General features: G+C 42.0%; 1 protein-coding gene across 2 annotated transcripts in view; it reads left to right on the top strand.

Moving 5' to 3' along the window:
- The window catches only part of SEPTIN11 (septin 11), an 86,889-nt gene extending 73,428 nt beyond the window's left edge, over positions 1-13,461 (top strand). Inside the window, exon 10 of one of the 2 annotated variants that reach the window (XM_069978171.1) lies at positions 12,640-13,461. In XM_069978171.1, coding sequence (XP_069834272.1) covers positions 12,640-12,655 — 16 coding nt within the window. In that variant the 3' untranslated portion in view covers positions 12,656-13,461. Of the gene's footprint in view, positions 1-1,217; positions 4,963-12,639 lie in introns of those variants that run through there. The other variant, XM_069978170.1, reaches the window with a different exon arrangement.
- The last annotated feature ends 1,620 nt before the right edge of the window (positions 13,462-15,081 follow it).

Genomic DNA, 15,081 nt, shown 5'->3' with positions numbered 1-15,081 from the left:
GATACATTAATAAAGAATTATTCTATTCAATTGTGAGAGATACGGCTATTTATTATTTGGGATGTGCCACTCATATTTGTATGACATACTTTTCCCTTTTTTTTGAATACAGTTGCTTTTGTTATGTCATTTTGGGTTGAGCACCCCGAAAATTACATTTTTCTATTTGATCTGAGCAGTAGTGCCCTGTTGTTTTCATTATACAAAGTTGTATTACATCCCAAAAGTTATACAAATCCCCAATATACACTTATTACGGGAAATGTACGTAAAGTGCTTTTTTCCCTGCACTTACTACTGCATCAGGGCTTCACTTCCTGGATAACATGGTGATGTCACGACCCAACACCCAGAGCTGTGCGGGCTGTGGCTGCTGGAGAGGATGATGGCAGGGGGACACTGAGGAACACAGGGCACTGGAGGGACACTGAGCATTCCTCTGCCATCTTCCTCTCAGCAGCCACAGCTTTTGGGGCCAATACAATACTTTAATAAAAATTTTCGACGAACTTCTCCTTTAAGGATACTGTCTGGGTTCAGCAACTTCTCTGAATCCGAACACTCTGCGTTTGATTTCTGGCATCTAAAGTTGGGTGCTGCCCTAGGACTTCCAGAAAAACATGGATACAGCCATAGGTCATAGTCTCTATCCAGGACTTCCTAGGGCGAGAGTCAAATGCTAAAGGGCTCCGGTTCAGAGAAGTTGCCGAACCCGGACAGTTTAAAGTCCAATCAACACTAGTCTAGAATTAGCAATCTGTGTGAAACAAAAACTGGTATAATCTGCCCACAGCAACCATCACAACTCTGCTTTCATATTTTACAAGCTCTGGTAGTAAAACTTAACTGTGGTTGGTTGCTATGGGAAAAATACACCCGTTTTTGTTTCACACAGATTAATACAGATATGGACATTGAGTTGGTTTTCTGCAAGTTTTAGTATATTTTATGGAAAGCTGTGGATAAATGTAATGCAGGCCATACACCATAATGGGCACTTTGAGCTTGACACCTTAACATGAAAATGTGGATGAAAAACTTGTCGGCATTGACAGCAAGAAAATCTCCAAAGCTGAATGTTGCTTTTCTGGTTGTTTTGTTAGTTTTGTTTTTTTTACTTCGCCTTTAAGTTGCAGTTTTTCATTGCTAATGTGAGTGTTTTGTATGTTTTCTCCCCCGTGTGTTTTTGTGTTTTTTTTTTTTCTTTTAACTTACAGTGCAAGCTTCACATAAAGTGTGCCGAGCCAAGGATGTCCCAGCATTCACCTGCTTTTTGCAGTAATGTGTCCCTGCCATTTGTGTTCCTCAACACAGATCACTAATTACTCATTTAATGCATCATGTTTGGCTGACGTGGGGGAGACTGCGTGCACTCGGACTTTTTATTTTGTTGCTGGGAAGTGAATGTTGCCAAGCCTGGCCTGCTCCGAATGGCAGGAATGCATTGCCTATCACAATCATAATTGTGCCCCCTGCTGGCTAAACATCTAATTCTTGAAGACCTTGCCTGCATGTTTTTAGAATGGACCAATCTCTGACCAGAACTGTCACATGGACATCACATTTAGTCACCTGACCAATGAACAGTATGCACATGGCTACCGTTTATAGCATGTTCTTTGGCAAAAATCTCTGAAGTATTGATGGAAAAAAAAAAAAACAAAGATTATATATTCCTTGTCAAATTTTTCGAGGGATCAGAATTGAATTTGTTTTAATACACCCTTTGTTTTATCTCGAATAAAAGTTCCGACCATTCCCCTCGGATACCAGTGTGAACCATGCCACTCTGCTTTGCACATCTAAATTTGCAGAAACATCTCCATCCAAATGCTTCACACTGATTTAAGAGGCCGGACGTGAAATGGCAGAGAAAGCGAGCATTGCTAACCGACTGACAAGTCACAATGAAGAACACGTTTTGCTAGTAAATAAACTCACATTTTTAATGCATTCAATCTCTTAAGAAGATGCTATAGCGGAAGTAAAGGCCTCTGCTTATTGCAGCGGCTTGCTACCTGTTTGGTTTCCTTCTGAACCTCTTGGCTCTCTTGTTCGGCAAGGCAACTGGCTTACAAAGCAACAAGACCCTTCCTTTTTTATTCAAGTGTTACCTAGTTGTAATAGTTGTCACGTAGAAGTATCAATCACCTTTATACATTTGCAGAGCAGGAGATTTCTGTATGTGTGTGTGTGACCCCGCACATTACTTTTCATTCAAAGCTCATCATGTCTCGGCATATATGGTAAGAAAACTGACTAAACTTCTTCGTGTCTTGTATTCTCTTTCTATGCGTTTGCTTCCTGGACAGCAGCTTTCCCTATATGATACATTCCAAGAAGTGGCGACCAATGTTTACCTTTTGACTTCAGGATTTCTTTCTCTTCCGATGCTGTTTTCCCCGATCCCTCTCTGCTCATAGCTAGGTAGCCTCTCTCTCTCCTCCTTTCTCTCTCTCTCTTGCCTGGGTCACAGCTCACCTAATAGTGCACATCCCTCTATGCTTGCAGATGATCCCTTCACTTGCCAGAATGCATCCAATCTGCATCTTTTATGCTTGATATTGCCTTGATGGTGCCTAGTGTGTATTTTTGCACTGCCTAAACATGGCTCTGGGCGGTGTTCACCATAGAACCACTATGCAAGTAGTACCAGGCAGAAAAATTGGGGTTTACAGGTGTAGCGATGGTTGAAGCGTCCAATGACAAATCAGAAACCAGTTTCCTGTCTGGTCATTGTAAGTTTGTGTCTGGTCATTCATTATGCTCAGGCTCTCTATGTTTTGTGTCGTGATTTTGCTGTATACTTTTTATATACTTACTAATATGTGTGCCCAGATCAGTGCCCACCACAATACCATTTTCTAGTATCTTTTTACATTTTTTTGAAAATAAAAATTTTCACTATTCTCAGGAATTTGAACCAAAGCTGAATTTTGTTGCTAGTCCTTTTTTTTAAAGAATTTAGCGAGCAAGATTCTCAAGACTGGGAAACTCTATATAAGGGGAACTGTCCAAACCAAAATTACATTACATATATTGGTAGTGTCTTCTACACTATATGACCATATAGTCATTTTGTTTGTTTCTGGATTTTAAGGTCCAAATGTTGAAAAACTTTCTAGTTAGTGTCTAGCAGCCTTAATTCCTTGACCTATCCCTGGGCCATGTTTAGCACGATACCGCTGCACCTGTTTGTCTTTCTTTCTTTCTGTGTCTATACTTTTTCCACAGTAGTCCTTGGCTGTGCACGGAGTAAGTGGCTTCCTTCCAATCTGTTTGGATGTGCTTCCCCTGCCCGCATGTAAGTATATCCGAGGTCTGGATTTCTAATCTGGATGAATGCTGTAGACTATAGTCATGTTTGAACAAGCATAAAGTACTGTAATGTCAACTTGGTTGGTTACGTCAAACATGCGGCCGGTACAATGACACAGAGACTGGTTACATGTTTTCTTCCACTTTTTCTAGCGTTTTTATGGTCGCCTTCAAAAACTTTTGTAAAATTTTTGTAAAAATAAAATAATTAGGTACAGAAAGTTCCCAATTCCCATAAATGTATTTAATTCACAAAGAAAAGCAGCGGGATAACTTAGTGTCATATACCTTAAAGGAGTTGTCCAGGGAGCAGAAGACAGCTAAAGTCTTCTCCTTGCAGTAACTGGAAGTAAGCTGTCCAAAATGTGGAGGGGTATGTCGAAGTCCCGATCATTGTGTATGGGCAAAACCACACCTGCATGGGATGTCAAGTAAATGCACAGCGCCTCTGGTGATAATCGGGACTTAGACCCGCCTCTTTAAGTCTTGGAAGACATTGAACTGAAAGTTTAGTGCCGGGGAGCAGAAGGCTTTGAGCGTTTTCTGCTCCCTGGACAAACCCTTTAAATACCTACTCAGTTTGTTGCTACTTATGGAAATTCTATCCTGTGGCAAACATGTCATAGTCCTTAATAGGTCGGTTTTGTCTTGAGAGGGGGCTACTGTTCAGTATTCTAAAAAGCCCAGGTATGTACTTGCATCTGAATTGCTTTATCTCTTTGTGGGGAAGGTAAATGTTTATTAATTCAAGCCATAGCAGCCCACTAAATGTATGGTTCCACTCAATTTTATAAGGTTGTTGACCCCAAAAATAATTAAAACTAAATATTTTGAACAAATATTTTGAAAAATGTAAAAATCCAATAGGTTATTATAAACCAGCAACGCCATTGTAATGCTGCATGCCAACAATACATTTACTCTGTTTTCAGTATGAACAGCCATATTTCCATACCTTCCTAATGCATCGTTTTGCCTCCCCTATGCAACTCTGCTTGCTTTTGCCTTGTTCCTCACCCCTACCTTTAACTGCAATGGGAGCAAATTCATGGGTCGTCACATTATCTCATTGTATAGATACGTCCATTGTCCTCACCGCATCTTGTTTGTTTGCAGTGCATTTGAATTAATAGGGTGTATACCATCTGGAAAACTTGTGGCTGCAAATTTTAAGCTCGCTGTTACTTTTTTTTTTTTTTTAACCCTGAACATAAAGCTGTGAACAGCATTAGGAATAATGTAATGTTATACTTTAATTTTTTTATATATATAAAATATACCATTTGCCTTAAATTGTAGCTTAGGAGTTTGAATACCAATGTTGTTGAAAATGTCGTCTTTTTCTGTTTATATGATTTTTTTTTTTAAACCTTGCATCCAGTGTTAATGCAGTATTCTATAATTGATGCATATTGTAGGCACTTGTTATGTATTTGAATTTTAAATGGTGTTTAAACATTTTTTGTGTATAAACTATAAAACTATATAACTTTTTGAATACCATTTTGTATGTTAGACAGAGGACATAAAAATGTTGCCAGCACATAAAAATATATACTTTTACCCCACCTTGAGACGTGTGTGTCCTTTTTTATGGTTATGTATATTTTGCATAAATTTGTTAAAGGTACCGCACATGAGTTATAATTCTTGTCATGGAAAAATAAACTTAGTTAAAGAGGTTCTCTGGCCGGGACCCTTTTTTTCACAATCCCTGAGGAGCAGGTGGGTAAAACAGTTACGTCCATGTACCCGCTCTAGTGCGGTCGTCCGCATCCAGCTGCCTTGGTCCCCAGGTCTCTGGACAATTGTTGGTCTGAGACGGGACTTGATCCATTAAACGGACAACAAAACAGTGTGAGCCCAGCCTAAACGGGATAATTATCAGCAGTCACCCACCCCTGATAGTTTATTGCCTAGTGTAAATGCTCCTAAAGCTGATCGACTTGCTATATTGTCAATCTCAAATAATTACCTGCTGATCTAAAAGTGTAGGCCTACATCAGCAATTTCAGTTGCTAACTATTTAGGAGGTTTGAAAACACTTCAGAAAATATATACTTCATTCCCACTTATGACAGCCCTTTTGCGTTTTGAGATCTGGCCACAGAATTGCAAGTATTTGATTTCCAGATTATTATTTTTTTAGAACTTTTATTTAAATGCACTGTTGTATGTTTGCTTTGTCTGTCTGTATCTGCTGTGGTGTATGTTTCATTGTGTTTTGCACACACACAAACATTTACAAAAAAAGGGTAACCTGTCACCACGACAATGCTTTCTAATCTATCACCATCATGTTATAGAGGAAGAAGAGCTGAGCAGTTTGATATATAACTTTTGTGAGAAAAGATTTAGTATAATGTGTAACATGTTATTTGAAATTCCTGATGATTCTGTGCTAAGGAGTCCAGTGGGCGGTGTCACTCGATGGACTGGACTCCAATCAATAAATTACAAGTTATACTAAGTTTTTTTTCGCCATAAAGCTATATAGCAATGTGCTCAAAACCTCTGCTTTAAAACTTGATGCTGATAGCTTAGGCAGCATTTTCATGGTGACGGGTTCCCTTTAAAACTTAGTGTACCTGTCGCTTCAAAAGAGAGAGAGACAATGAGAATGATATTCAGCCCCCTAAGTTTCCTCCTAGGTGCACAACTATTTGTCTCCATTTCGAGGCAGGACCAGAGCTGGGCTTCTTTGCATGTAGTACACACACAGGACTCTCTTTCCCTTTGTTGCTCAACCAATCACAACAGCTGCTTGCTGCTGCTGCTGCTAAGCTCAAGTGAGGGGGAGATTACATTGCAGCATTGTGAACAAACAGCAGTTGGTACACTGCTAATCACAAAGTGTTTGGGGTGGTGAGAAATGAGTAGGTTTACCTTCTAGGAACAATGTACATCATCCCTAGCAGACTGACAGGTTTTCAGTTATGGAGTCCAGATGCTGCAGATGTTAAACTCCACCTCATACTTCCTATAGTTTGTCTTACTCTGTTAATAGAAATTTTCCCCTGACAGTGGACTGCAAATTGCAAAGAAGGGAGACACCTAGTGGCTAAGACTTCAGAGTTTTTGGTAACTGAAATCAGATCCTCATCTACTCTGATTAGGAGATATAGCCAGAGAGAGGACGTGGCAGTGCGATTAACTCCCCAGCCACTCGCTTATTCCACGGGAGCGATAATCTGCCCGATTCGGACGATTATCGCTCGGTGGAATAGAGAGAACCATCAGCCGATGAACGTGTCATCGGCTGATCGTTCATTTAGGTTCAAACCTAAAACCGAGCAGGGCTTCTCCTGCGCTCCGTCTTCCTCCCCGGGTCCCATGCGCACCATCAACTCCGGAGCGGCCTGACTGAGCTGTCAGACCGCTCAGCCAATCACAGGCCGGGACCAGTGATTGGCTGAGCGGTCTGACAGCTCAATCAGGCTGCACCGAAGCTGATGCTGCGCCGCGGGACCCGGGGAGGAAGACTGAGCGCAGGAGAAGCCCTGCTAGGTAATGTATGCTGCAAGGACATTGTAACTATGTCCCTGCAGCCCTCGCTAAATGATCATCGGGGCCGTGGAATAGGCCCAGTAAACGAGCGCGATCTAGCAGATCGGCGCTCGTTTACATCGTTGCTCGGCCCGTAAGTTTATGAGACTACGTTGATGGAATTAGATGCCAGCTGGGGAGTGGATCACCCTTCCCTGTACTATCTTTGGCTATATCTCCTGATCACACTGAGACCCACTGTGATCAATAACTTTTGGTATGTCAAAAGTTATTTTTCGTGACCACGCCCATTTAAAGTGCATATGTCATCTGTAATTCTTCTTCCAAACTCCTGACACTGTTAGGTCAAGGAAACAGATAGTACCTTTCATGTATCTATTTGTGCTTCTGTAATGTAGAAAAATACTTTAATTCTCTGGTGCAAAAAGGCTCCTGAAGTGCTGAGGGCTTTAAAGCCTTCTCGCTCCCCCTCCCATCCCTATCCCTGCTTTATTGACAGTATTGAGCCTTGATTTCAAATAATATTTCTGCACTGCGTATACAAAATTATGCCCAGTTGTGAGATGTGGAAGCAGGGCTCAGCTTCCAGCTGACTGTCAAGCAAGCAGAGATAGGGATGGGAAGAAGAACGAGCAGATGCTACAGCCCCCATGCACTTCAGGAGCTTGTATTTTGCACTAGAGAATAAGGACATTTTTCTACTTCATGATAACATAGATGGATATATGAAAGGTACCATGGATCCCCTTGCTCTTATAGTTACCCAGCAGTGTCAGCAGTTTGGAATGTAGATTGTAGATTACAGATTTCCTTAAAGTGTCAATGTCACCATAGAAAACTTTTGGCATGTCATAAAGACATGTCAAAAGTTTTGATCGATCAGGGTCTGAGTCTTCAGCCCCTTTCCGATCATCAGAACGAGCGGGGAGAGGGCCGCATGGTCTTCTCCCGGCCCGTTCTCCCGATCGGTAAAGGTCTGAACACGTACCCGGACCGATCAAAACTTTTGACAGGTCTCTATGACATGTCAAAAGTTTTTTTTTTTATTGTGACTATGACATTTAAGGAAACCTTATTATATGACAAAGTACAACTTGAATTTTCACAGATGCATTGAACATTGTTTACAATGCAATCCCACAAAATATAGGAATAGCTGCCCAGTAAGGTTCCTTTTCAGAAGAGTCATCCTATTTTATTATTGCCTAAAAAGTGGAGCAATATAATAGCTTTTGTGTAGAAATGATCAGTTGAATTTTAAATTGCAAATTCTAAATAATTGTAAGCGACCAGTTGAATTCTGCACATGCAGCAGGTAGTACAGCAAACTGGGATGGACACGTAAAGGTAAGTTTCTCTGTTACAGTTCCCCCTCTTGATATGCGATTGTATCAATCAGTTTATGTAACATATAGTACTTCTGAACTTATGTTAGTCTTTGTACCCTGTTAAAACTGCATCAGAAAAGTATCATTTGTAGAGATGAGCGCAACTGGAGCATGCTTGAGTCCGATTGTTCAGCATTTGAATACTGGTGGCTGAAGTTGGATGCAGCCCTTGGGAGTCCGGGAAAAGATGGATATAGTCATAGACCCCAACATGCTTCAGTTGCGCTCATTTCTGTTGACCAAAGATCTGACATTTATGGCCTGAGTAACCCATTTTTACCCAGTTACTAAAACATGATTATGCCTGTGCCATGGTTTAAAAAAAAAAAAAAAAAACCCTTAAGGATGCCTTCACACCTACCAGATCCGCAGCAGATCTCACTTCTGCGGATTCGCAGCGAGATCCGCTGCGGATCCAGTATCAATTCACAGCTATGATAGCACATACTCGCAGCGGGATTGACATCCCGTTGTGAATATGTGCTTTAACCCCCCGCTGTCCGCAGCCCCACCACATCCCCCATCCCCGTCCACATCAGCCCATCCCGGCCGCATCCATCAGCGGGACCGGGGATGTGGGATGCGGGCGGCGGCAGGCCGCAGGATGCGGCCGCGGATGGGGGATGCGGCGGCGGGGCTGCGGACAGCGAGGGGGTTAAAGCACATATTCACAGCGGGATGTCAATCCCGCTGCGAGCATGTGCTATCATAGGGGTGAATGGTACCGGATCCGCAGCGGTTCTCGCTACGAATCCGCAGAAGTGAGACCCGCTGCGGATCCGGTAGGTGTGAAGGCACCCTAAAGCAGAATGCCTACTGTCAGCTCTTAAAGGGGTAGTGCGGCATTAGAAAATTAGTCACTAAATAACACACATTACAAATGTTATGTTAGTGAATGGCCCCCTTCCCCATGTCCCCCCCACCCCCGGAAGTGTAGTGCACTATACATACCTGATTCGTGTCGACCCCACCAGCCCTCCTTCCTGCTGGCCCCCCTCTGCCGCGTCATCAGCTGCTCAGCTGCAATTGGCTAACCATTGTTATGCTCAGCCAATCGCGGCTGAGCAGCTGATGGCGCAGCAGAGGGGGGCCGGCAGGAAGGAGGGCTGCCCAGACCTACCCCACCCTGAACCCCTTGCTCTTGCTCGCTGCCACCACATGCAATAGCGCCAGTAGTGAGCGAGGAACCAGGAGCAAGCGAGCACCGATAGCACTCATTTGCTCCTCTGCATGCACTGATAGCACTCATTTGCTCCTCTGCATGCACTGATAGCACTCATTTGCTCCTCTGCATGCACTGATAGCACTCATTTGCTCCTCTGCCCTGTGTAATAGGGTCTTAAGAGATTGCAGAGATTAGAGAATAAATGACACTGGTTAAAAAGGCTTCACTCCTCAGCTCAGCATAGAGTCCCACTGATTTCAGGACTATAATGGCGCCCATGACTTGGAAATCGGTAAAACTGGGTGCCAGGCTGGGAAGTGAAGGGTGCTACCATTTTACCCAGCAACAGTAATAGTAACACTTTAACCATGTTCATGTCTACACTAGAACCAGATGTAATCTAGGTACAAGCAGTACCAGGTATCTTTTCAACTCTTTCTATGGTTTGAGCCATTTTTTGAAAACCTAAATGCAGCTAGAAAGTTTGTATTTCAAGACAGACACACCATCGAATTGGCAAAATGGTCAGTACCTGTAATAACTCGTTTTTAAAACGTTTCAAGAAAAAAAAACGTTTTACATTGAAATAGTGTCTCTCTTGTCCATGAACTGTTTTTGTTTTTTTGTTTTTTCTTGTATTTGTATTAAAAGTGTATTCCACTTAAATACAGTAATGCATTATCAAATTGTATAAGGCAAACATGTCAGCTTTGTAATAGGTTGTGATAATTTCTGTGCTTTCATACGCTGCAGGGCTTACATCCCGTATCACCCTTGGCTCCCTTCCCGTCAGAGATTTGGATTACGTGTCCTCTATCTCCGAAAGACATGGCCCACAGACCATCCCAGACCAATGATTTCATTGGTGGGCCCGGTTATCTCTTATAACCTGGCCAACCACTGACTACAGTGCTGTGGGATGGTCCATTGGCCGTGCCTTTTCCTGAGCTGACAGTGGGAAGGAAATAAAAAACAGGGAATAGGTACATATAATAACGGAGGCACGCGGCACGCAAGGAGATGTAGCTTCTCGTCAGGTGCCATCTTGAATAAAGTCCATAATATGCAAAAACTTTGAATGGAGGCACCGAGAAGAGCGGGAGAGTTGTCAAAAAACTCAGAGGGGTGGTGAGTAACACCAGGGTGCTTTTAAACAAATGTTTGGGGGGAGGGCATGGATGGAATACCTTTTTAATGCTGAGTAGAGTTGAACAAACTTCAAGCATACTCAAATTTGTCTGAACCTGGGCATTCAACATTTGTCTAGCATTGGCTGCTGAAGTTAGACAAAGCCCAAAGGCTGCCTGGAAAACATGGATACACCCAATAGACCGTATTACATGGCATGATAATATGGGAGGAGCGAGGGCCAACCTGTCAGGTCAACGCTCAACTTCTGCTTCGTTCCCTGTGCTATCGCGTACACAGAAAGTGAGCAGGGAAGGGCTGCCCACACAAACCTTGGCTCATTCGGGCAGCCCATAAATCTCAGTAGTGGTCTACTACCATGGCTCCTATTACACTGCACACAGCACACTGTGGCTGCATAAATCCTGATGTTTTAGGCTGGGTTCACACTATGTATATTTGAGGCTGTATTTGTGAGGCTGTATAGCAACCAAAACCAGGAGTGGATTGAAAACACAGAAAGGCTCTGTTCACATAATGTTGTAATTGAGTGGATGGCCATCATTTAATGGCAAATATTTGCTGTTATTTTAAAACAACGGCTGTGGTATTGAAATAATGGCCGTTATTTACTGTTATATGGCGGCCATCCACTCAATTTCAACATTGTGTGAACAGATCCTTTCTGTGTTTTCAATCCACTCCTGGTTTTGGTTGCTATGAGGACCTGACATGAGGACCAAATACAGCCTCAAATATACATAGTGTGAACCCAGCCTTAACATGTTGAAAGACTACGATCAGCTGACATTGTGCATGTCCTATTACACCGAACAATTATCGGCCTGAATGGCCAGTAATCAGCCAGGTTAGGACAATAACTGTTTTGTGTACTAGGGCCTTATGGCCTATGGCTGTATCCATATTTTCCAGGCAGCTTTAGGGCTTATCCAACATTAGCAGCCACCATTAATCGAATGCTGAATGCTCAGGTTCAGAAGAATTCAAGCATGCTCGAAGTTCGCTCAACTAATGCTGAGCTGTAATACGAGACACAGCCCTAACACCAATGTGGCGCTGTGCCTGGGAAAAACATTTGACAGTCCCTTTAATAATTATAATATGTAACAAGGACCCCATTTGCTTCCATGCAACTAACTCCACGTTTCTCTCCTGATTTGGTAGGCCGACTTGTCATTCTCCAGTTGAGCTACAAGTTAAAGGGGTTATCCACATAAGAGCTAAAAAATGAAATGCTAGCTGATATTACTCCCAAAGTCCCCCTGAGTAGTTTGAGCCTTCTCCTGTCTTCCTAGGTTCCTGAGTTATAAGTTTTTCTAAAAGCCGATCTATATCCAAGATGGCTCCGGCAAGGAAACTACATTTCCCATCATGCATTTCCCTGATTAGTCCATTTGCGTACTCGCCCCCTTAGCTTTCTTTCCTGCCCACTGCTGTTATTACTATTGCGCAGTATACACAGGGCTGTTTTTTCACTGATTATGCATCACATCACCCCAGTATGTATTTCATACTAGCTGATGATGTAGCAGAGCTAACACACGCATGGTGTAGCTATGTGCTGCATAACGGGCATCTGTTTACAGGGGGGTATAGTGTAGGTTTAGATCTCTGCTTGCTAACTGTGAATGGAAACATTCTAGTTTCATCCAGACTCTTACAAGAAAACTTACAAAACACAGAGCTGTGACACAAAGACAGGTGCATATGCCTGCATTCACTGACCGAAAGCAGAGATTGAACTTTAACACTTCCACTAGCAGTGAACAGGTACAAGTCAATAGACAGCTAACCCAACCCTCCAGAGAGATCATCACATGTTCTGTGTCTACAGGGGCGGGGGTTAGCTTGTTGTCAGAGTGGACACAGAGAAGATGATTTTAGACATCCAGAGCGGGAAAATGAGAAAAAAAAAACAGGGAAATGGTGCATGATAGGTTATACATATATATTAGACATAAGGTGGTATTGGGCAGGGGGATCATTTAGAATATTGTTTTCGTTACCTGGATAACCCCTTTAAGTTTTAGTTCAACAATTGGAGGCTTGGTGTTGCAGATTTTGCCTGTATTCTTTGTTCCTCAACATTGTTCTCTTTCCTCTTTTCTGTAGCTTCTTCTTTCTCTAACCAGCCTGTTGACAGTCCTGCACCTACCCTGTAGTGGACAGTAAGGGGGCTAGAAGAGCAGCAGTCTAAGGGCACATATACCCTTTGGAAGATTAGCCTCATGACTCCTGCCATTGTTCTTCCTTTCATATACTTCTTGTGGATTACTTGTTCCTGTGAATTGGGACGTGCATTTGCTTGCTCACTGAAATATGTAATGGCTGTAAATAAAATATGATAGTATGGCATTGCAAGACATCCAGAGACCCATTATGCAGATATTTTCCAGAGACCAAAGACCTGATCACCTCCTGTTCGGTCTGTTCTTCATAAGGACGACTCTGGCAGCACAACCTGTATACAGGGAGGACCATGTGCCTGCAAATGATCTGGACTATGTAAAGTGACAATGGTGGCCTGTAAAGTGCGCTCATGCTGTTCTATAGTCCGCACTAGATGGTAAATGGTAAGAAGTCGTTGCGGTTTGGGTGCAGGTTAGCACCAGTGTTTTATTATTTTGTTAATGGTGATTTACTTTTTATTATTAATACTAAATAGGATTACATATCACATTTTAATTCTGCTATTTCAACAACAACGGGAATTTTCTACTAGTGGTTTTCATACAATTTGCTCATGCTATACCTCTGAACCCCAAATAATGAGGGATGAAATAGAGGGCAAAGCTTGACGTTTTATCCAGTTATCAAATACCTTTATATTTTCCATATTTAACTTTGACAAACAAAAGAGTGAAATGGCATTTAGCGTTTAAAGGGGAACCCTGGCCATTCTTTTTCTTTGAAACAAACTGGTGTCAGAAAACTATACAGATTTGTAATTTACTTTTATTTAAAATCTCAAGTCTTCCAGTATTTATCAGCTGCTGTATGTCCTGCAGGAAGTGGTTTATTCTTTCCTGTCTGACACAGTGCTCTCTGTTGCCACCTCTGTCCATGAAAGGAACTGTCCAGAGCAGTAGAAGTTTTCTATGGAGATTTGCTACTTTGGACAGTTCCTGACATGGACAGAGGTGGCAGCAGAGAGCATTGTGTCAGACGAATGAATTCACCACTTCCTGCAAGGCATACAGCAGCTGATAAGTACTGGAAGACTGGAGATTTTTAAATAGAAGTAAATTACAAATCTATATAACTTTCTGACACCAGCTGATTTGAAAGAAATGTTTTTCTCGCCAGAGTACCCCGTTAAGTGATATCACTGTGTTTTCTAGATTTTAGTTCAACAGAAGCCAGAAGGTTTTGTATGTTTCCATGTATGCCGCCCATGTTATAGTATATATAACTTGCTTAAAATGCATTTTTCTGTCTTTTGAGAAATATGTACAAGTTACAGTTGTGCTTTTTGTATTACAGATGAGACTGATAAATTACAAAATTTTACATTTATTTTATTCCCTAATGTTATTGCAATTGTCACTTTAAGGATAGTATTGCCAGAGCCTTATACAAATCATATATTAAAAACCTATGGGGTGGAAGCCATTTTTGAGTCATGCATTACATATGAATATTTTGGTGTTAAATAAACAGGGTAGATGAATCAGGGTAAGGGTGTAAGGTTTTCAGCTTAAAATGTAAATAGCAACACTGGGGAAGATTTATCAAACATGGTGTAAAGTGAAACTGGCTCTATTGCCCCTAGCAACCAATCAGATTCCACCTTTCATTCCTCACAGACTCTTTGGAAAATGAAAGGTGGAATCTGATTGGTTGCTAGGGGCAACAGAGCCAGTTTCACTTTACACCATGTCTGATAAATCTCCCCCTCTGTCTTTATATAGCTGAGACCTTTCGTAGGTGAATAACAAACTATGATGGAGGGCCAAGGAACCTCTGCTGTCTAGGACCATGCTGCATTGGCTGCTATACCAGGGGGTAAAGTGGATTCTGACAACAAAGGCTCAGTCACACGTGGGCAGAGCCTATACAGCAGTGTGCAAGGCCTTATAGCTGCTGAAAAAAAATTGTTTTTAAATCAGCTGGTGTCAGAAAGTTATATAGATTTGTAAACTAATTTTATTTAAAAGTCTCAGGGCTTCCAGTACTTATCAGCTGCTGCATGCCCTGCAGGAAGTGGTGTTTAATTTCCAGTCTGTCACAGTGCTCCCTGCTGCCACCTCTGTCTATGACAGGAACTGTCCAGTGTAGCAAATCTCCATAGGAAACCTTTCTGAACAGTTCTTGATATGGACAGAAGTGGCAGCAGAGAACATTGTCAGACTGGAAAGAATACACCACTTCCTGCCGGGCATACAGCAGCTGATAAGTACTGGCAGTTCTCAGGAATGTCTCTTTAGTATAAAGCTGCACTGCCAATATGTTGCCGTCAGATCATAACTAGAGGACATATCAACAATTTTTATTTTCTGCATATGGATGTAGTAAAGGTCATATATATATATATATATATATATATATATATAT

This window comes from Dendropsophus ebraccatus, chromosome 7 (assembly GCF_027789765.1).
Source record: "Dendropsophus ebraccatus isolate aDenEbr1 chromosome 7, aDenEbr1.pat, whole genome shotgun sequence".
Taxonomy (NCBI): Eukaryota; Metazoa; Chordata; class Amphibia; order Anura; family Hylidae; genus Dendropsophus; species Dendropsophus ebraccatus.
This window is presented reverse-complemented; position numbering and strand designations above follow the sequence as displayed.